Source organism: Pristiophorus japonicus, chromosome 30, assembly GCF_044704955.1.
Source record: "Pristiophorus japonicus isolate sPriJap1 chromosome 30, sPriJap1.hap1, whole genome shotgun sequence".
Classification (NCBI taxonomy): Eukaryota; Metazoa; Chordata; class Chondrichthyes; family Pristiophoridae; genus Pristiophorus; species Pristiophorus japonicus.
Window position 1 is genome coordinate 4,386,521 of NC_092006.1, and position 21,299 is coordinate 4,407,819.

At 51.1% G+C, this 21,299-nt stretch overlaps 1 protein-coding gene across 1 annotated transcript in view; it reads right to left on the bottom strand.

The window, feature by feature from the left end:
* LOC139240088 (potassium/sodium hyperpolarization-activated cyclic nucleotide-gated channel 4-like) overlaps positions 1-21,299 on the bottom strand; it is a 55,681-nt gene that overhangs the window by 25,179 nt on the left and 9,203 nt on the right. Inside the window, exon 2 of the mRNA XM_070868464.1 lies at positions 17,716-17,826. Coding sequence (XP_070724565.1) covers positions 17,716-17,783 — 68 coding nt within the window. The 5' untranslated portion in view covers positions 17,784-17,826. The remainder of the gene's footprint in view (positions 1-17,715; positions 17,827-21,299) is intronic.

Here is a 21,299-nt window from a genome sequence, read left to right on the forward strand (position 1 = left end):
AGGATGGCAAGGTTGAGTGTGTGCAGGGGCAGCTCGGACAGGAAACCCCTCCGCGCAGAACTGAAAGGCACGGAGGGGATTTCCCCGAGGAGGCTCAAGTTGTGAGGCGTCGACTCCCGAGGGAGGTTCCGGGGCTTGGCTCCAATGAGGAATTCCGTCCGGACGGGTGTCAGTTCGGACGGGATCTCCCCACATGCTTGAGCCTCCACGACACACCTAACGGAGTCAGGGCCCAGAGCTGTTTTTAGCGACTCGATGGCATTGGCCGCGCGGCGGACATTGGCCCAGTTTAGGCATGTGCCAGCTCCTCAGGCGCCATCCAGCCCGCTCCTCCGCCATCGAGCAGGTCCCTGACCCTGGTCACCTCGCCAGCCACAGCCCTCTTGTCCGCCTGCCCCCTAAAACCGCGGTCGTGGAGGTATGGATTCCCCGAGCAGCGGCTCCTGCAGGACAGCCGCCACTCCAGACAGGGGAGAGCTGCGCTTGGTGGCGACTCTGTTCCAGACCCTGATGAGTAAAAGACAGGCAGACCCCGCATGGTGGTCCTGACGCCCCACAGGCTCACAAACAGGAGCTGCATGTCATAATTGTACCCCAGTGAGAGTCAGCACCTTAGGGGAGGAGGGGTGAATATAGACCTCACTGAGGGAACGCCGCACTGTCGAAGGGGCAGTACTGAGGGAGCGCCGCACTGTTGGAGGGGCAGTACTGAGGGAGCGGCGCACTGCGCTGTCGGAGGGACGGTACTGAGGGAGCGCCACACTGTCGGAGGGGCAGTACTGAGGGAGCGCCGCACTGTCCGAGGGGCGGTACTGAGGGAGCGCCGCACTGTCGGAGCGGCGGTACTGAGGGAGCGCCGCACTGTCGGAGGGGCGGTACTGAGGGAGCGCCGCACTGTCGGTACTGAGGGAGCGCCGCACTGTCGGAGGGGCAGTACTGAGGGAGCGCCGCACTGTCGGAGGGGCAGTACTGAGGGAGCGCCGCACTGTCGGAGGGGCGGTACTGAGGGAGCGCCGCAATGTCGGAGGGGCCGTACTGAGCGAGCGCCGCACTGTCGGAGGGGCAGTGCTGTGTTGGTGAGTGATGTCCCTGTACTTGAGAGAATGAGGCAGATATCGAGATCCTTGCAGCACAAAATGGAAATAGATCCTCTAACCAACAAAAGCTAGGAGGGAGATTGCATCTGTCTGAATATCCTGATGAGCGGCTGAGGGAGCATAAAAAGACTGAAAAACCCTCCCACACACTGGAGCAAAACGGTGGCTGTAGAATTATTGGCTGGCGCAGTTAGTTGTCGTGGGAATGTATTGATTCAAGTGCACCTAATGGTATCATAATACTGCACACATGCGATCCCTAGATACCATAATCAATATCTGCGAGTTAAATTCAAGTTTGAACCGTCCCTGAAGGCATCTACTCCAGTTCAGTAAGGCAGCTTGGCTCAGTACTGAGGGAGCGCCGCACTGTCGGAGGGGCAGTACTGAGGGAGCGCCGCACTGTCGGAGGGGCGGTACTGAGGGAGCGCCGCACTGTCGGAGGGGCGGTACTGAGGGAGCGCCGCACTGTCGGAGGGGCGGTACTGAGGGAGCGCCGCACTGTCGGAGGGGCTGTACTGAGGGAGCGCCGCACTGTCGGAGGGGCGGCACTGAGGGAGCGCCGCACTGTCAGAGGGGCGGTACTGAGAGAGCGCCGCACTGTCGGAGGGGCAGTATGAGGGAGCGCTGCACTGTCGGAGGGGCGGCACTGAGGGAGTGCCGCACTCAGTTTTATGTTCCGACCTTCCCCAGATGTACGGCTTGCTATGGCGCTTCCTCCCACAAACGTCCAGCTCGCTCAACGAACCGATTGAAGCTGCAACTCACAATCAAATGTACCCTCTGTACCCGCAATATGACAGGCTGAAGATTCACCAGTAAACCCTGCCACTACATCTCACAAGGACACTCACCGATACAATTCCTGGCCTGGTCCTCAGTAACATTCAAGCAAATCATCATCATCATCGTAGGCAGTCCCTCGGAATTGAGGAAGACTTGCCTCCACTCCCAAAGTGAGTTCTTTGATGGCTGAACAGTCCGATACGAGAGCCACAGACCCTGTTACAGGTGGGACAGACATTCGTCGAGGGAAGGGGTGGGTGGGTGAGCTCAGCGCCCTCCCGGATGCACTTTCTCCACCTCGGGTGGTCTTCGGCCAGGGTCTCCCAGGTGTCAGTGGTGATGTCGCACTTTACCAGGGAGGCTTTGAGGGTGTCCTTGTAACGTTTCCGCTGCCCACCTTTGGCTCGTTTACCATGAAGGAGCTCCGCATAAAGCATTTGCTTAGGGAGTCTTGTGTCAGGCATGCGAACTATGTGGCCTGCCCGGCGAAGCTGATCGAGTGTGGTCAGTGCTTCGATGCTGGGGATGTTGGCCTGGTCGAGGACGATAACGTTGGTGCGTCTGTCCTCCCAGGGGATTTGCAAGATCTTGCGGAGACATCGTTGGTGATATATCTCCAGCGACTTGAGGTGTCTTTTATACATTGTCCATGTCTCAGATCCATACAGGAGGGCGGGTATTACTACAGTCCTGTAGACCATGAGCTTGGTGGTAGGTTTGAGGGCCTGGTCTCCAAACACTCTTTTCCTCAGGCAGCCGAAGGCTGCACTGGCGCACTGGAGGCGGTGTTGAATCTCCGCATCAATGTCTGCCTTTGTTGATAAGAGGCTCCCGTGATATGGGAAATAGTCCATGATGTCCAGGGCCGTGGCGTGAAGCTTGATGACTGGGGGACAGTGCTGTGTGGCGGGGGCAGGCTGGTGGAGGACCTTTGTCTTACGGATGTTAAGTGTTAGGCCCATGCTTTCATGTGCCGCATGTCATCTATATCGAACAGACGCCTTTAAACACTGACTCCGCTCTCCAGTGCCAATCCTGACTCACAATGCGTGCCTGTTTCCCGAAGAGGCAGGGGGCCGGCGGGGGGGGGGGGCATGTTGCAAAGCACCAAGGGAACACACAGACACACCTAAAACACAGGAACATAAGAAATAGGAGCAGGAGTCGGCCATTCGGCCCCTCGAGCCTGCTCCGCCATTCAATCAGATCACGGCTGATCTTCGACCTCAACTCCACTTTCTCCGCCCAATCCTTCGATTCCCTTATTATCCAAAAATCTATCAATCTCGGCCTTGAATATACTCAACGACTGAGCCTCCACAGCCCTCTGGGGCAGAGAATTCCAAAGATTCACCACCCCCTGAGTGAAGAAATTCCTCTTCATCTCAGTCCTAAATGGCCGAGCCCTTATCCTGTGACCCCTGATTCTAGACTCCCCAGCCCGGGAGAAACACCCTCCCTGCATCTACTCTGTAAGAATTCTGTATGTTTCAATGAGATCCCCTCTCATTCTTCTAAACTCTAGAGAATCTCGGCCGCGTCTACTCTACTCAATCTCTCCTCAGAGGACAATCCCCCCCCATCCCAGGAATCAGTCTGGTGAACCTTCGCTGCACTCCCTCAATGGCAAGTATATCCTTCCCTAGGTAAGGAGACCCAAACTGTGCACAATACTCCAGGTGTGGTCTCACCAGGACCCTGTATAATTTACTCTTATACTCAAATCCTCCTGTAACAAAGGCCAACATTCCATTTGTTTCTGCCCGGTAACAGGGAGGAAAAGGCAGTTGTGACGATGTGCATGGGATATCCGCTCACTTCTAAGCTCACAGCAGCCGACAATGTTTTCGGTACGTAAGGAGCCCTCGAGAATCAATTACTGAAATACCCGACCCGGAGCAGGAATGAACGTGTCACTGGGACTGGAAATACAGAGTGACAAGGCACTGTGTTCCAATAATATCCCTCAGCGCACCGAGCAGGTAAAGGCTTAATGCTCAGACAGTCACAGCCAACGCTTGAGGCCCCGACAATTCCTATCCCACTATTTCAATTGCAGTCTGAACTTCAATTATTGAAATGGAAAGTATTAAAATTTCACGGAAGTGTATCATCAATTGAAATGAACATTTAAATTAATCCATACAGTATAACTTCACTGTAATGAAACTCTCGGTTTAATGATCCCAGTGGTGAGATACTGGCTTCAGCAGGAGGGGAAATATTAGAATCTATTAATAGGGACGTGGTAACAGGCTATTTAGAAACCATAACATGATTAGGCAAAGTCAGCATGGATTTATGAAAGGGAAATCGCGTCTTGACAAATCTGTCCGAGTGTCTTGAGGATGTAACCAGCAGGGTGGATAAGGGGGAACCAGTGGATGTGGTGTATTTGGATTTCCAGATTCAATCTATGTTAACAACTTGGAAGAAGGGACCGAGTGTAACGTTACCAAGTTTGCTGACGATACAAAGATGGGAGGAAAAGCAATGTGTGAGGAGGACACACAAAATCTGCAAAAGGACATAGACAGGCTAAGTGAGTGGGCATAAATTTGGCAGATGGAATATAATGTTGGAAAGTGTGAGGTCATGCACTTTGGCAGAAACATAGAAAATAGGTGCAGGAGCAGGCCAGTCGGTCCTTCGAGCCTGCACCACCATTCAATATGATCATGGCTCATCATGCAACTTCAGTACCCCATTCCTGCTTTCTCTCCATACCCCTTGATCCCTTTAGCTGTAAAGGCCACATCTAACTCTCTTTTGAATATATCTAACGAACTGGCCTCAACAACTTCCTGCTCCTAATTCTTATGTTCTTATTAATAAGGTGCCACACAGGAGGTTATTACACAAAATTAGGGCTCATGGGATTGGGGGTAATACATTAACGTGGACAGCGGATTGGCTAACTGACAGAAAACTGAGAGTAGGAATAAACGCGTCATTTTCAGATTACATAAGTATTAGGAGCAGGAGTCGGCCATTTGGCCCCTCGAGACTGCTCCGTCATTCAATAAGATCATGGCTGATCTGATCCTGGCCTCAGCTCCACTTGCCCGCCCGCTCCCCATAACCCTTGACTCCCTTATCACTCAAAAATCTGTCAATCTCCACCTTAAATATATTCAGTGACCCAGCCTCCACAGCTCTCTAAGGTAGAGAATTCCAGGGTTGGCACAGTGTAACTTGTGGGCTGCCTGGGGCCCCAGCTATTCACAATCTATATCAACGATTGGGATGAGGGGACCAAATGTAATATATCCAGGTTTGCTGATGATACAAAGCTCGGTGGGAATGTAAGTTGTGAGGAGGATGCAAAGAGGCTTCAGGTGGATAGAGACAGGCTAAGTGAGTGGGCAAGAACATGGCAAATGGAATATAATGTGGAGAAATGTGAAGTTATCCACTTTGGTAAGAAAAATAGAAAAGCAGAGTAGTTTTTAAATGGTGAGAGATTGGGAAATGTTGGTGTTCAGAGGGACCTGGGTGTCCTTGTACACCAATCACTGAAAGTTAACATGCAGGTCCAGCAAGTAATTAAGAAAGCAAATACTATGTTGGCCTTTATTAAAAGAGGATTTGAGTATAAGAGTAAGGACGTTTTACACCAATTATATCGGGCTCTGGTGAGACCGCACCTGGAGTATTGTGTACATTTTTGGTCTCCTTATCTAAGGAAGGATATACTTGCCATAGAGGGAGTGCAGCGAAGATTCACCAGACTGATTCCTGGGATGGGGGGATTGTCCTATGAGGAGAGATTGAGTAGACTAGGCCGATATTCTAGAGTTTAGAAGAGGTGATCTGATTGAAACATATAAAATTCTTACAGGGATTGACAGGGTCGATGCAGGGAGGATGTTTCCCCGGGCTGGGGAGTCTAGAACCAGGGGGTCACACAGTCTCAGGATAAGGGGTCCGCCATTTAGGACTGAGATAAGGAGGAATTTCTTCACTCAGAGGGTGGTGAATCTTTGGACTTCTCTGCCCCAGAGGGATGTGGAGGCTCAGTCGTTGAGTATATTCAAGACAGAGATCGATAGATTTTTGGACACAAAAGAAATCAAGGGATGTGGCAATCGGGTGGGAAAGTGGAGTTGAGGTCGAAGGTCAGCCATGATCTCATTGAATGGTGGAGCAGGCTCGAGGGGCCGAATGGCCGACTTCTGCTCCTAATTCTTATGTTCTTATTAAGAAGGTGCCACACAGGAGGTTATTACACAAAATTAGGGCTCATGGGATACATTAACCTGGACAGCGGATTGGCTAACTGACAGAAAACTGAGAGTAGGAATAAACGAGTCACTTTCAGGTTACATAAAAGCATAAGAAATAGGAGCAGGAGTTGGCCATTCGGCCCCTCGAGCCTGCTCCGCCATTTAATACGATCATGGCTGATCTGAGCATGGACTCAGCTCCATTTTCCTGCCCACTCCCCATAACCCTTTACTCCCTTATCGTTCAAAAATCTGTCCATCTCCACCTTAAATATATTCAATGACCCAGCCTCCACAGCTCTCTGGGGCAGAGAATTCCAGGGTTGGCACAGTGTAACTGGTGGGCTGGCTGGACCCCAGCTATTCACAATCTATATCAATGATTGGGATGAGGGGACCAAATGTAATATATCCAAGTTTGCTGATGATACAAAGCTAGGTGGGAAAGTAAGTTGTGAGGAGGATGCTTAGACTTTAAGGGGATATAGACAGGTTGAGTGAGTGGGCAAGAACGTGGCAAATGGAATATAATGTGAAGTTATCCACTTTGGTAGGAACAATAGAAAAGCAGAGTATTTTTTAAATGGTGAGAGATTGGGAAATGTTGGTGTTCAGAGGGACCTAGGTGTCCTTGTACACGGATCACAGAAAGTTAACCTGCAGGTACAGCGAACAATCAGGAAAGCAAATGGTATGTTGGCCTTTATTACAGGAGGATTTGAGTATAAGAGTAAAGACGTCTTACTGCGATTATACAGGGCCCTGGTGAGACCACACCTGGAGTATTGTGCACAGTTTGGGTCTCCTTACCTAAGGAAGGATATACTTGCCATTGAGGGAGTGCAGCGAAGGTTCACCAGACTGATTCCTGGGATGGGGGGGATTGTCCTATGAGGAGAGATTGAGTAGACTAGGCCGATATTCTCTAGAGTTTAGAAGAATGAGAGGTGATCTCATTGAAACATATAAATTTCTTACAGGGCTTGACAGGGTAAACATAGAAAATAGGTGCAGGAGTAGGCCATTCGGCCCTTCGAGCCTGCACCACCATTCAATATGATCATGGCTGATCATGCAACTTCAGTACCCCATTCTTGCTTTCTCTCCATACCCCTCGATCCCTTTAGCCTTAAGGGCCATATCTAACTCACTTTTGAATATATCTAACGAACTGACCTCAACAACTTTCTGTAGTAAAGAATTCCACAGGTTCACAACTCTCTGAGTGAAGAAGTTTCTCCTCATCTCGGTCCTAAATGGCTTACGCCTTATCCTTAGACTGTGACCCCTGGTTCTGGACTTCCCCAACATTGGGAACATTCTTCCTGCATCTAACCTGTCCAATCCCATCAGAATTTTATATGTTTCTATAAGATCCCCTCTCATCCTTCTAAATTCCAGTAAATATAAGCCTAGTTACTCCAGTCTTTCTTCATATGCAGGGATGCAGGGAGGATGTTTCCCCCGGGCTGGGGAGTCTAGAACCAGGGGTCACACAGTCTCAGGATAAGGGGTCCGCCATTTAGGACTGAGATGAGGAGGAATTTCTTCACTCCGAGGGTGGTGAACCTTTGGAATTCTCTGCCCCAGAGGGCTGTGGAGGCTCAGTCGTTGAGTATATTCAAGGCTGAGATCGAGAGATTTTTGGACACAAAAGAAATCAAGGAATATGGGGATCGGGCGGGAAGGTGGAGTTGAGGTCGAAGATCAGCTGTGATCTTTTGAATGGTGGAGCAGGCTCGAGGGGCCGAATGGCTGACTCCTGCTCCTAATTCTTATGTTCTTCAAATACAAGTTTTTCTTTAGAAAGACTGGAGAAGCTGGGGTTGTTCTCCTTGGAGCAGAGAAGGCTAAGGGGAGATTTGATAGAGGTGTTCAAAACCTTGAAGGGTTTTGATCGAGTGGATCGGGAGAAACTGTTCCCAGGGGCAGGAGGGTCACAGATTGACGATAATCGGTGATGGAATCAGAGGGGGAGATGGGGAGAATATTTTACGCAGTGAGTTGTTGTGATCGGGAACACGCTCCCTGAAAGGGCGGTGGGAGCAGATTCAATTGTGACTTTCAAACGGGAATCAGATAAATACTTAACGGGGAGAAATTGCAGGGCTGCAGGAAAATTGTTGGGTTAAATAGTCTCCTTCTGTGCTATACCATTCTATGTGTAACGTACGCACCGGTGAGTATGCTCACAGGTTGGTAGATCTGTTGAGTTGGGAGGGGCTTAGCTAGTCACGTGATGTTCGCAAGACTCAATAAGATCCCGGCCAGTTGGGTTCAGGGGATCTACGATGGGGCAGGTGGATGAACTGGTAACGTGTCGTGTGATTGTTAAATCTTTGCTATTAAGAACTAGTTAGTTTATGAACAATGTGTTGCTATGAATTCTTAAGCAATGAACCCAGGAAGCAAAGACATTACACTATGATTCCATGATTCTAAATCAGCTTGACTACAATGAACAATTTAACAGGATCAACTTGGTAGAATGATGTCCCTGCCCTGGACCCATGACCTACATCCTGGGGTCACCATTGACCAGAAACTGGGCCAGCCACATAAATGCCGTGGCTGTTAGAGCAAGTCTGTTGTTCACGTCCTGACTCATCAAAACCGACAGGGTACACAAAGCTCGACACCATCCAGGACAAAGCAGCCCGCTTGATCGGCACACTACCCACCACTTTCAGCATTCACTCCCTTCACCACCAGCGCACCGTGGCTGCAGTGTGCACCATCTACAAGATGCACTGCAGCAACTCGCCAAGGCTTCTTCGGCAGCACCTCCCAAACCCACAGAAAGTAGTTGAGGCCAATTCACTAAATATATTCAAAAGGGAGTTAGATGAAGTCCTTACTACTAGGGGGATCAAGGGGTATGGCGAGAAAGCAGGAAGGGGGTATTGAAGTTGCATGTTCAGCCATGAACTCATTGAATGGCGGTGCAGGCTAGAAGGGCCGAATGGCCTACTCCTGCACCTATTTTTCTATGTAACCCGTGACCTCTACCGCCTAGAAGGACAAGGGCAGCAGGCGCATGGGAACGCCACCACCTCCATGTTCCCTTCCAGTCACACACCATCCCGACTTGGAAATATATCGGCCGTTCCTTCATCGTCGCTGGGTCACAATCCTGGAACTCCCTCCCTAACAGCACTGTGGGAGCACCTTCACCACACGGACTGCAGCGGTTCAAGGCGGCGGCTCACCACCACCTTCTCAAGGGGCAATTAGGGATGGGCAATAAATGCCAGGCCTTGCCAGTGACACCCACATCCCGAAAATGAATTTTTAAAATTGACGCATATAAATGTACACACATCCTGCACACAAACACCTCATGCCCCATTCACGCACAAACCCACATACATCGCACATATATTCACACACAAACTAACAGAGACTGGCCCAAACACACTGGTGATCACACACAGACTGATGCACACCTGTATACACACATACTCACAATCTCACACTCATACAGTCCCATACACATCGTCTCACGTACCCATACATACACACAGTCACTCATGTGGCCTACTCCTGCGTCTTATGTTCATACACGCACAATCACACACATGCTCAGTCCTACAACCACATTCTCACACTCACACACACATACACTCTCACACTCACAAGTCTCTCACATATACACACTCTCACATAGGCATTCTCTCACTCACACACATGCTCAGTCCTACATCCACATTCTCATACTCACCCACAAAGTCTCTCGCACACACATACACTCACAGTCTCTCACACAGTCTCACATTCACTCACACCCAGTCTCTCACACACACACACAATCTCACACATATAGTCTCACACACAATCTCACATATATACACAGTCTCACACACACACATTTACACCAACACACAATCTCACACACACTCACACAATCTCTCTCACACATGGTCTCACATTCACTCACACCCACAGTCTCACTCACACAATCTCATATGCACTCACACACACACATATATACACATACTCTCACACACACAGTCACACCCACACTCTCTCTCACACACTCACTCACATACACACACACTCAATCTCATACACACACTCACTATCACACACACCCACCATTACAGTCTCATTCTCACACGCCCCTTGTTGGATTCTTGGGCATTCGATACCTGTAGCTTGCCCAAGGCTGTCTGACATTGGCTCTCTCCCTGTCCCCCGCCCCCCAGCCCACACACACACCCCTCTCTCCCTTTACCTGAAGTCGCTGTAGGGGTGAATGATCCAAAACCCTGCAGATTTAACCCTCTCCTGCTCGATCTCCACCGCCTTGTGGCTGCCGAACATGCGGAGGGAGAATTTGTTGACTCCGGGCTGGAGCATGGAGCTGAACTGCCTCTGCAGGAAGGTGCTGCCGGACAGGGCCAGGTCCTGGTCCTCGGGCAGGATCTGCTCCGAGGACCCCGCGGCCTTCTTGGCGAAGGCCACCGTCTTGAGCGGGCAGGGGGGCGCGTCTTTGTGCGGGGAGGCGGGCGGCGGCTTGTACCCGGGGCGAGGGCTCCCACTGCCGATCTGCTGGGCCGCCCCATCGCCCACACGCTGCTTGTCCTCCATCTCCCAGTCCCGGGGGCTCCGGCCCAGCGAGCCCACGCTGCCCTTCCCCTTCCTGCCGTTTCTGGCCGACATCCCCTCCTTCCCTCCCTCCTTCCCCGCCGGCTCCAGGATACTGGTCCTTCGCTCCATCCGAAGAGAGAGGGAGAGAAAGCTCTCCTGTTTTGTTGCTCTCCTCCCTCTCTTCTTCCCCTCTTTCGCTCCCCTCTCTCCCTCCTTCGTTGACCTCTTTCTCTCTCCTTCCTTTCCTCTCTCCTTTTTCTCTTCCTTCCTCCTCTCCTTTTATTTCTCCTTCCTGCCTTCCCTCTCTTTCTCTCGACCTCTCTCCTTCCTTTCCTCTCTCCCCCTCCCCTACCTTTCTCTCTCCTTCCCTCTCTCCCTTCCTCCTCCTCCTTCCCTCTCCTTTTCTCTCTCCTGCTCTCTCTCCCTCCTTCCCTCTCCCTTTCTCTGCCTACCCCTCTCTCCCTATCTTTCTCTCTGCCTACTCTCTCCCTCCTTCCCTCTCTCTCGCCTTCCCTCTCCTTCCCTCAGCGGTTGAACCAGCACCAGGGGAGGTCTCCCTGCGAGCGCCCCAGTGTCCAGGCCATGGTGCTGAGCCGGAGAGAGGAGGGTGTGGGGCAGGCGGAGGGGGGCAGACAGCCGGGTTCCAGGAGTGGGGTTCGGGCTAAGAGCTGAGGCGGCCCCGGGACAGGCGGTGCTTTCAGCACCTGGGGCACTGGACAGCGGCCGGGCGACGTTGCTGGGACCGGGGCCGGGGCCGGGGCCGGGGCCGGAGCTGTCCCTGGTGCTGGACCTGGAGCAGGTTCTGGGGACTGTCAGTCCGCTCCATACACACAGCCCCAGCCAGCAGAGGCTGCCGCATAGTCCATCAGCTGACTGTCTGGCTCCCCGGCAGGGAAAGGTGTCGCCCACCCGCGTCTCGGTGCGTTTATTGCAAGGGCACTGATTTCAAACCATCGTGTGCGTGAGTGTGTGTGTCTGTGAGTGAGAGTATGAGTGTGTGTGTGTGTGAGTGAGTGCGTGAGTGTTAGTGTGTATGAGTGTGGGTATGTGTGTGTGAGAGTGAGTGAGTGAGTGAATGAATGCGTGTGAGTGGGTGAGTGTTAGTGTGTATGAGTGTGTGTGTGAGAGTGGTATATGTGTGAGTGTGGGTATGTCAGTGTGAGTGAGTGTGCGTGTGAGTGCGTGTATGAGTGTGTGTGTGAGTGTGTGTGTGAGTAGTAGTGTGGGTGAGTATGTGTGTCAGTGTGAGAGTGTGTGTAAGTGTGAGTCTGTTATGCAAGTATGCATGTGTATATGTGTCAGTGAGTGTGAGTGTGTGTCTGTATATATGTGTGTGTGTATATTTAAAAAAAATATTCTCAGGATATGGGCGTCGCTGGCAAGGCCGGCATTTATTGCCTGTCCCTAATTGCCCCTTGAGAAGGTGGTGGTGAGCCGCCTTCTTGAACCGCTGCAGTCCGTGTGGTGAAGGTGCTCCCACAGTGCTGTTAGGGAGGGAGTTCCAGGATTGTGACCCAGCGACGATGAAGGAACGGCCGATATATTTCCCAGTCGGGATGGTGTGTGACTGGGAGGGGAACGTGGAGGTGGTGGTGTTCCCAGGCGCCTGCTGCCCTTGTCCTTCTAGGCGGTAGAGGTCGCGGGTTTGGGAGTTGCTGCAGTGCATATTGTAGATGGTACACACTGCAGCCATGGTGCGCCGGTGGTGGAGGGAGTGAATGTTGAAGGTGGTGGGTAGCGTGCCGATCAAGCGGTCTGCTTTGTCCTGGATGGTGTCGAGCTTCTCGAGTGTTGTTGGAGCTGCAACTCATCCAGGCAAGTGGAGAGTGTTCCATCACACTCCTGACTTGTGCCTTGTAGATGGTGGAAAGGCTTTGGGGAGTCAGGAGGTGAGACACTCGCCGTAGAATACCCAGCCTCTGACCCGCTCTTGTTGCCACAGTATTTATGTGGCTGGTCCAGTTAAGTTTCTGGTCAATAGTGACCCCCAGGATGTTGATGGTGGGGAATTTGGTGATGGTAATGCCGTAGAATGTCAAGGGGAGGTGGTTAGACTCTCGCTTGTTGGAGATGGTCATTGCCTGGCACTTGTGGTGCGAATGTTACTTGCCACTTATCAGCCCAAGCCTGAATGTTGTCCAGGTCTTGCTGCATGCAGGCACGGACTGCTCCATTATCTGAGGAGTTGCGAATGGAACTGAACACTGCAGTCATCAGCAATCATCCCCATTTCTGACCTTATGATGGAGGGAAGGTCACTGATGAAGCAGCTGGAGATGGTTGGGCCTAGGACACTGCCCTGAGGAACTCCTGCAGCGATGTCCTGGGGCTGAGATGACTGACCTCCAACCACCACAACCATCTTCCTTTGTGCTGGGTATTACTCCAGTCAGTGGAGAATTTTCCCCGATTCCCATTGACTTCAGTTTTACTGGGGCTCCTTGATGCCACACTCGGTCAAATGCTGCCTTGATATCGAGGGCAGTTACTCTCACCACACCTCTGGAATTCAGCCCTTTTATCCATGTTTGGACCAAGGCTGTAATGAGGTCTGGAGGCGAGTGGTCCTGGCGGAACCCAAACTAGGCCTCAGTGAGCATATTATTGGTGAGTAAGTGCCGCTGGATAGCACTGTCGACAACACCTTCCATCACTGTGCTGATGATTGAGAGTAGACTAATGGGGTGGTTGTTATATATGTAAACTTGTATATACCTTGTCTAGCCACCAGAGGGCTCATCCCCTGGAGTCCCAGGGGATCCCATAATCCCTTTGGAAGCACAGGTATTTAAGGAGGCCTCACAGGCTGGAGACCTGCAATAAAAGACTATGGTCACACTTTACTTTGAGCTCACAGTGTCCAGTCAGACTCTTTATTCATACATAATAACTGGCGACAAGATACAGATGACGAACCTAACGATGCAGAGAACAGTGGGCATCCTGGAGAAATTTTCAGAGGGAGATGATTGGGAAACCTTTGTGGAGTTACTCGACCAATATTTCGTGGCCAACGAGCTAGATGGGGAAGAGAGCGCTGCCAAACGCAGGGCGATTCTCCTCACCGTCTGCGGGGCACCAACGTATGGCCTCATGAAGAATCTGCTCACTCCAGTGAAACCCACAGAGAAATCGTACGATGATTTGTGCATACTGGGTCCGGGAGCATCTGAACCCGAAGGAATGCATTCTGACGGCGAGGCACCGGTTCTACATCTACAAAAGTTCTGAAGGCCAAGAAGTGGCGAGTTACGTCGCTGAGCTAAGATGCCTTGCAGGACATTGCGAATTTGAAGGACATTTCGAGCACATGCTCAGAGACTTTTTCATACTTGGCATTGGCCATGAAGTGATACTTCGCAAACTTTTGATTGTATAGACCCCAACCTTGAGTAAAGCCATAGCGATAGCCTAGGCGTTCATTGCCACCAGTGACAATACTAAGCAAATCTCTCAGCACACAAGTGCTGCTACAAGTACTGTGAACAAAGTGATGTTGTTTTCAAATCGCAACGTACAGGGCAGGCCCTACATGCCTGCAGCTGCACGTCCGCAAATGTCTCAGAGTCCACCATCGAGGGTGATGAATGTAAGGCCATTAACACCTTGTTGGCGCTTCAGGGGTGATCATTGTTTCAATTCATGCTGTTTCAAAGGGTACGTTTGCAAGGGCTGTGGAACAATGGGACACCTCCTACGTATGTGCAGGCGAGCTGCAAACCTGGTTAATCCTGCAAACCACCATGTTGCAGAGAAGGACAGATCCACGGCGGATCACGAGAATCTCAGACCGAGGAGGCAGAGATATATGGGGTGCACACATTTACCACAATGTGTACCCCGATAATGCTGAAGGTTGAATTGAATGGACTCCCAGAGTCAATGGAGCTGGACACGGGCGCGAGCCAGTCCATTATGAGCAAAAAGACTTTCGATAAATTGTGGTGCAGCAAGGCCTCTGTGCCAGTCTTGACTCCATTCGCATGACTCTGAGAACTTACACAAACTGATTCCCGTAATCAGCAGTGCTACTGGAAATGTCCCCTACAACGGAGCGGTGCACAAGCTACCACTCTGGGTGGTACCGGGCGATGGTCCCACGCTGCTCTACAGGAGCTGGCTGGGAAAGATACGCTGGAACTGGGACGACGTCCGAGCGCTCTCTTCTGCTGAAGACACTTCGTGTGCCCAGGTCTTAAACAAGTTCCCTTCGCTGTTCTAACCAGGCATCGGGAAGTTCCAAGGAGCAAAAGTGCAGATCCACCTAATTCCGGGGGCGCGACCCATCCATCACAAGGAGAGAGCAGTACTGTACATGATGAGAGAGAGGGTGGAGATCGAGCTAGACCGGCTGCAACGAGAGGGTGTCATTTTGCTGATCGAATTCAATGAGTGGGCCAGTCCGATTGTTCCAGTCCTCAAGGGAGATGGCACCGTCAGAATCTGTGGTGATTACAAAGTAACTATCAATCGTTTCTCCCTGCAGGACCAATACCCACTACCAAAGGCTGACGACCTTTTTGCTACGCTGGTGGGAGGAAAGACGTTCACGAAGCTGGACTTGACCTCGGCCTACATGACGCAGGAGCTGGAGGAATCAGCGATGGGCCAAACGGGCATCTGTTATAAATGGGTCTCTTCATTTATAACAGATGCCCGTATGGAATTTGATCAGCCGTGGCGATATTCCAGAGAAACATGGAAAGCTTACTGAAGTCCAGGATGACATTTTGTTTACAGGCCGGGACATGGTCAAGCATCTGCAGAACCTGGAGGAAGTTCTTAGTCGACTCAACCGCGTGGGGCTCAAGCTAGAACGCTCGAAGTGCATTTTCCTGGTGCCTGAAGTGGAGTTCCTGGGGAGAAGAATCACAGCGGACGGCATCAGGCCCACCGATTTGAAGACGGATGCAATCGAGAATGCACCGAGGCCACAGAACGTGACACTGCTGCGGTCGTTCTAGGACTCCTGAACTACTTTGCTAACTTCTTACCGGGTCTCAGCACACTATTAGAACCACTGCACACCTTACTGAGTAAAGGAGATGAATGTGTATGGGGCAAAAGCCAAGAAAATGCCTTTGTAAAAGCTAGAAAATTGTTAATACTCAAACAAATTGCCTGTGTTGTATGATTCATGTAAGCGTTTGGTACTAGCATGTGTTGCGTCGTCATATGGCGTCGAGTGTGTATTGCAACAAGGTAATGATTTTTGGAAATTGCAACCGGTTGCTTATGCATCCAGGAGTCTGTCTAAGGCTGAGAGAGCCTACAGCATGATTGAGAAAGAAGCGTTAGCGTGTATTTATGGGGTAAAGAAAATACATCAATATCTGTTTGGGCTCAAATTTGAATTGGAAACTGACCATAAGCCACTGATATCCCTTTTTTCCGAAAGTAAGGGGATAAATACAATTGCATCGGCCTGCATCCAGAGATGGTCGCTCACATTGTCCGCATACAACTACACCATCCGTCACAGGCCAGGCACAAAAAACTGTGCCGATGCTCTCAGTAGGCTGCCATTGCCCACCATGGGGGTGGAAATGGCACAGCCTGCAGATTTAGTCATGGTTATGGAAGCATTCGAGAGTGAGCAATCACCCATCACAGCCCGACAGATTAGAACATGGACGAGCCAGGAACCCTTACTGTCCCTAGTAAAAAATTGCGTGCTTCACGGGAGCAGGTCCAGTGTCCCAGTGGAAATGCAGGAAGAGATAAAGCTGTACAAACGGCGCAAAGATGAAATGTCTATACAGGCAGACTGCCTTCTATGGGGTAATTGGGTAGTGGTCCCCAAGAAGGGCAGGGACACTTTCATCAGTGATCTCCACAGTACTCACCCAGGCATCGTAATGATGAAAGCGATAGCCAAATCCCACGTGTGGTGGCCCAGTATCAATGCGGACTTAAGAGTCCTGCGTGCACAAATGTAACACATGCTTGCAGTTAAGCAATGCACCCAGGGAGGCGCCACTAAGTTTATGGTCTTGGCCCTCCAAACCGTGGTCCTGGGTTTGTGTCGACTATACAGGCCCGTTTTTGGGTAAAATGTTCCTTATGGTTGTAGATGCGTACTCCAAATGGATTGAATGTGAGATAATGTTGGCAATCATGTCTGTTGCCACCACTGAAAGCCTGCGGGCCATGTTTGCCACGCACGGACTGCCTGATGTCCTTGTGAGCAACAACGGGCCATGTTTCACCAGTGCCGAGTTCAAAGAGTTCATGACCTATAATAGGATCAAACATGTTACATCTGCCCCGTTCAAACCAGCATCCAATGGTCAGGCAGAGAGAGCAGTGCAAACTATCAAACACGGCTTGAAGAGGGTAACTGAAGGCTCACTGCAGACTCGCCTATCCAGAGTCCTGCTTAGCTACCGCACGAGAACCCACTCGCTCACTGGGATTCCACCGGCTGAACTGCTCATGAAAAGGGCACTTAAAACAAGGCTTTCGTTAGTTCACCCTGATCTACATGAACAGGTAGAGAGCAGGCGGCATATCATGATAGCGCAAATGTGTCACGCAAAATTGAAATCAATGATCCTGTATTTGTGTTGAATTATAGACAAGGTCCCAGGTGGCTTCCCGGTACTATTGTGGTCAAAGAGGGGAGCAGGGTGTTTCGGGTCCAACTTTCAAATGGACTCATTCACTGGAAACACTCGGACCAAATCAAACTGAGATTCACGGACTACCCTGAGCAACCCACCTTGGACCTTACCTTTTTTGATCCCCCAACATACACACCAGTGGCAACTGACACCGCGGTTGGCCATGAAGCAGAACCCATCACCCGCAGCAGGGCCCATCACACCAGGCAGCCCAGCAAGGCCAGCTGCACAGCAGCCCAGCGAGGGCCCAACAAACGATTCACCAAAACCAGCACTTGCACCGAGACGATCAACCAGGGAAAGAAAGTCCCCAGATCGACTCACCTTGTAAATAGTTACACTGTTGACTTTGGGGGAGGGGCGCTGTTGTTATATATGTAAACTTGTATATACCTTGTATAGCCACCAGAGGGCTCATCCCCTGAAGTCCCAAAGGTTGCCACAATCCCTTGGGAGCACATGTACTTAAGGAGGCCTCACAGGCTGGAGAGACACTCTGGAGACCTGCAATAAAAGACTAAGGTCACACTTTACTTTGAGCTCACAGTGTTCAGTCTGACTCTTTATTCATATATCATAGTGGTAATTGGTCAGATTGGATGTGTCCTGATTTTTGTGGACAGGACATACCTGGGCAGTTTCCCACATTGTCAGATAGATGCCAGTACTGCAGCTATACTGGAACAGCTTGGCTAGAGGTGCGGCTAGTTCTACAGCACAAGTCTTCAGCACAACAGCCGTGATATTGCCGGAGCACATAGCCTTTGCTGTATCGAGTGATATCACGTATATGTGTATATGTGTGTGTATAAGTGAGTGTGTATAAGTGACTTGGATGAAGGGACAGTGTGTAATGTAGCCAAGTTTGCTGATATTACAAAGATGGGTGGGAGAGCACAAAATCTGCAAAGAGATATAGACAGGCTAAGTGAGTGAGCAAAAATTTAGCAGTATAATGTGGGAAAATGTGAAGTTATCCACTTTGGCAGAAATAATAGAAAAGCAAATTATAATTTAAATGGAGAAAAATTGCAAAGTGCTGCAGTACAAAGGGACCTTGTGCATGAAACACAAAATGTTAGTATGCAGATATAGCAAGTGATCAGGAAGGCAAATGGAATCTTGGCCTTTATTGCAAGGGGGATCGAATATAAAAGCAGAGAAGACCTGCTACAACTGTACAGGGTATTGGTGAGGCCATACCTAGAGCACTGTGTACAGTTTTAGTCTCCGTATTTAAGGAAGGATATGCTGTTCACAGAAAGTTCACTCGGTTGATTCCAGAGATGAGGGGGTTGTCTTATGAGGAAAGGTTGGGTAGTTTGGGCCTATACTCATTGGAGTTCAGAAGAATGAGAGGTGATCTTATCGAAACGTATAAGATAATGCGGGGGCTTGACAAGGTGGATGCAGAGAGGATATTTCCACTCAATAGGGGAAACTATCACTAGTGAACATAGTCTCAGAATAAGGAGCCGCCCATTTAAAACTGAGACGAGGAGGAATTTCTTTTCTCAGTGGGTTGGAAATCTGTGGAATACTCTGCTCCAGAGAGCTGTGGAGGCTGGGACAATGAATATATTTAAGGTGGCGATAGACAGATTTTTGAAAGATAAGCGAGTGAAGGGTTATGGGGAGCAGGCAGGGTAATGGAGTTGAGTCCATTAGATCAGATCAGCCATGATCTTATTAAATGGCGGAGCAGGCACGAGGGACCAGGTGGCCTATTCCTGCTCCTATTTCTTAAGTTGTTATGTGTGTGTGCGAGAGAATGTATGAGTGTCAGTGAGTGTGTGTGTATATAAGTGAGTGTGTATGTGAGAGAGTGTGAGGGCTCTGGTAGGGAGCACCGCACTGTCGGAGGGGCAGTACTGAGGGAGCGCCGCACTGTCGGAGGAGCAGTACTGAGGGAGTGCCGCACTGTCGGAGGGGCAGTGCTGAGGGAGCGCCGCACTGTCGGAGGGGAAGTACTGAGGGAACGCCGCACTGTCGGAGGGGCAGTGCTGAGGGAGCGCCGCACTGTTGGAGGGGCAGTGCTGAGGGAGCGCCGCACTGTCGGAGGGGAAGTACTGAGGGAACGCCGCACTGTCGGAGGGGCAGTACTGAGGGAGCGCCGCACTGTCGGAGGGGCAGTACTGAGGGAGCGCCGCACTGTCGGAGGGGCAGTACTGAGGGAGCACCGCACTGTCGGAGGGGCAGTGCTGAGGGAGCGCTGCACTGTCGGAGGGGCAGTACTGAGGGAGCGCCGCACTGTCGGAGGGGCAGTACTGAGGGAGCGTCGCTCTGTCGGTGGGGCAGTACTGAGGGAGCGTCGCTCTGTCGGAGGGGCAGTACTTCGCATGAGACGTTAAACCGAGGCACCGTCTGCCCTCTCGGGTGGATGTAAAAGATCCCGGGGTCACTATTGGAAGAAGAGCAGGGGGAGTTCTCCCCGGTGTCCTGGGGCCAATATTTATAACTCAACCAACATCACTAAAACAGATGATCTGGGTCATTATCACATCGCTGTGTGTGAGAGCTTGCTGTGCACAAATTGAGCTGCTGCGATTCCCACAATACAACAGTGACTATACTTCAAAAAATGGTTAATTGGCTCTAAAGAACTTAGATAGTGAAAGGTGCTATAGAAATGCAAGTCTTTCTTTGTCTGTCTCTCTCTCTCTTTCTCCCCCTCTCTCTATCCCTCCCTCCGTCTCTCCTTATGTCTCCCTCCCTCTTTGTCACTCTCCCTCTCCCCCTCCCCCTCTCCATGTCCCTCTTTCCCTCCCTCCCTCAGTCCTCCGTCCCTCTCTCTCCATGTTCCTCTTTCCCCTCGATCCTCACCCCCTCACTCCCCAGCCCCCACACTGCTGACAGTACTCTCCCCCCCTCCTCTCTCTCCCCTCCTCTACCTCTCCTCTGCAATCCACACACTACTCAATATCTCTCCCCACCCCCTCCCTCTCTCCCTCTCTCCCCCACAATCCCCACACTGCTGACAGTACTCACTACCTCTCACCTCTCTCCCCACCTCCCCTCCCCTCACACTCTGACATTACTCAGCCCTCTCCCCTCACACACTGACATTACTCACTCCCCTCCCCTCACACTCTGACATTACTCACTCCCCTCCCCTCACACACTGACATTACTCACTCCGCTCCCCTCACACACTGACATTACTCACTCCCCTCCCCTCACACACTGACATTACTCACTCCCCTCACACACTGACATTACTCACGCCCCTCCCCTCACACACTGACATTACTCACTCCCCTCCCCTCCCCTCACACACTGACATTACTCACTCCCCTCCCCTCACACACTGACATTACTCACACCCCTCCCCTCACACACTGACATTACTCACTCCCCTCACACACTGACATTACTCACACCCCTCCCCTCACACACTGACATTACTCACCCACCTCCCCTCACACACTGACATTACTCACTCCCCTCACACACTGACATTACTCACTCCCCTGACACACTGACATTACTCACTCCCCTCCCCTCACAGACTGACATTACTCACTCCCCTCCCCTCACACACTGACATTACTCACTCCCCTCACGCACTGACATTACTCACTCCCCTCCCCTCACACACTGACATTACTCACTCCCCTCCCCTCACACACTGACATTACTCACCCCCCTCCCCTCACACACTGACATTACTCACTCCCCTCCCGTCACACACTGACATTACTCACTCCCCTCCCCTCACACACTGACATTACTCACTCCCCTCACACACTGACATTACTCACTCCCCTCACACACTGACATTACTCACTCCCCTCCCCTCACACACTGACATTACTCACCCCCCTCCCCTCACACACTGGCATTACTCACTCCCCTCCCCTCACACACTGACATTACTCACTCCCCTCACACACTGACATTACTCACTCCCCTCACACACTGACATTACTCACTCCCCTCACACACTGACATTACTCACTCCCCTCACACACTGACAT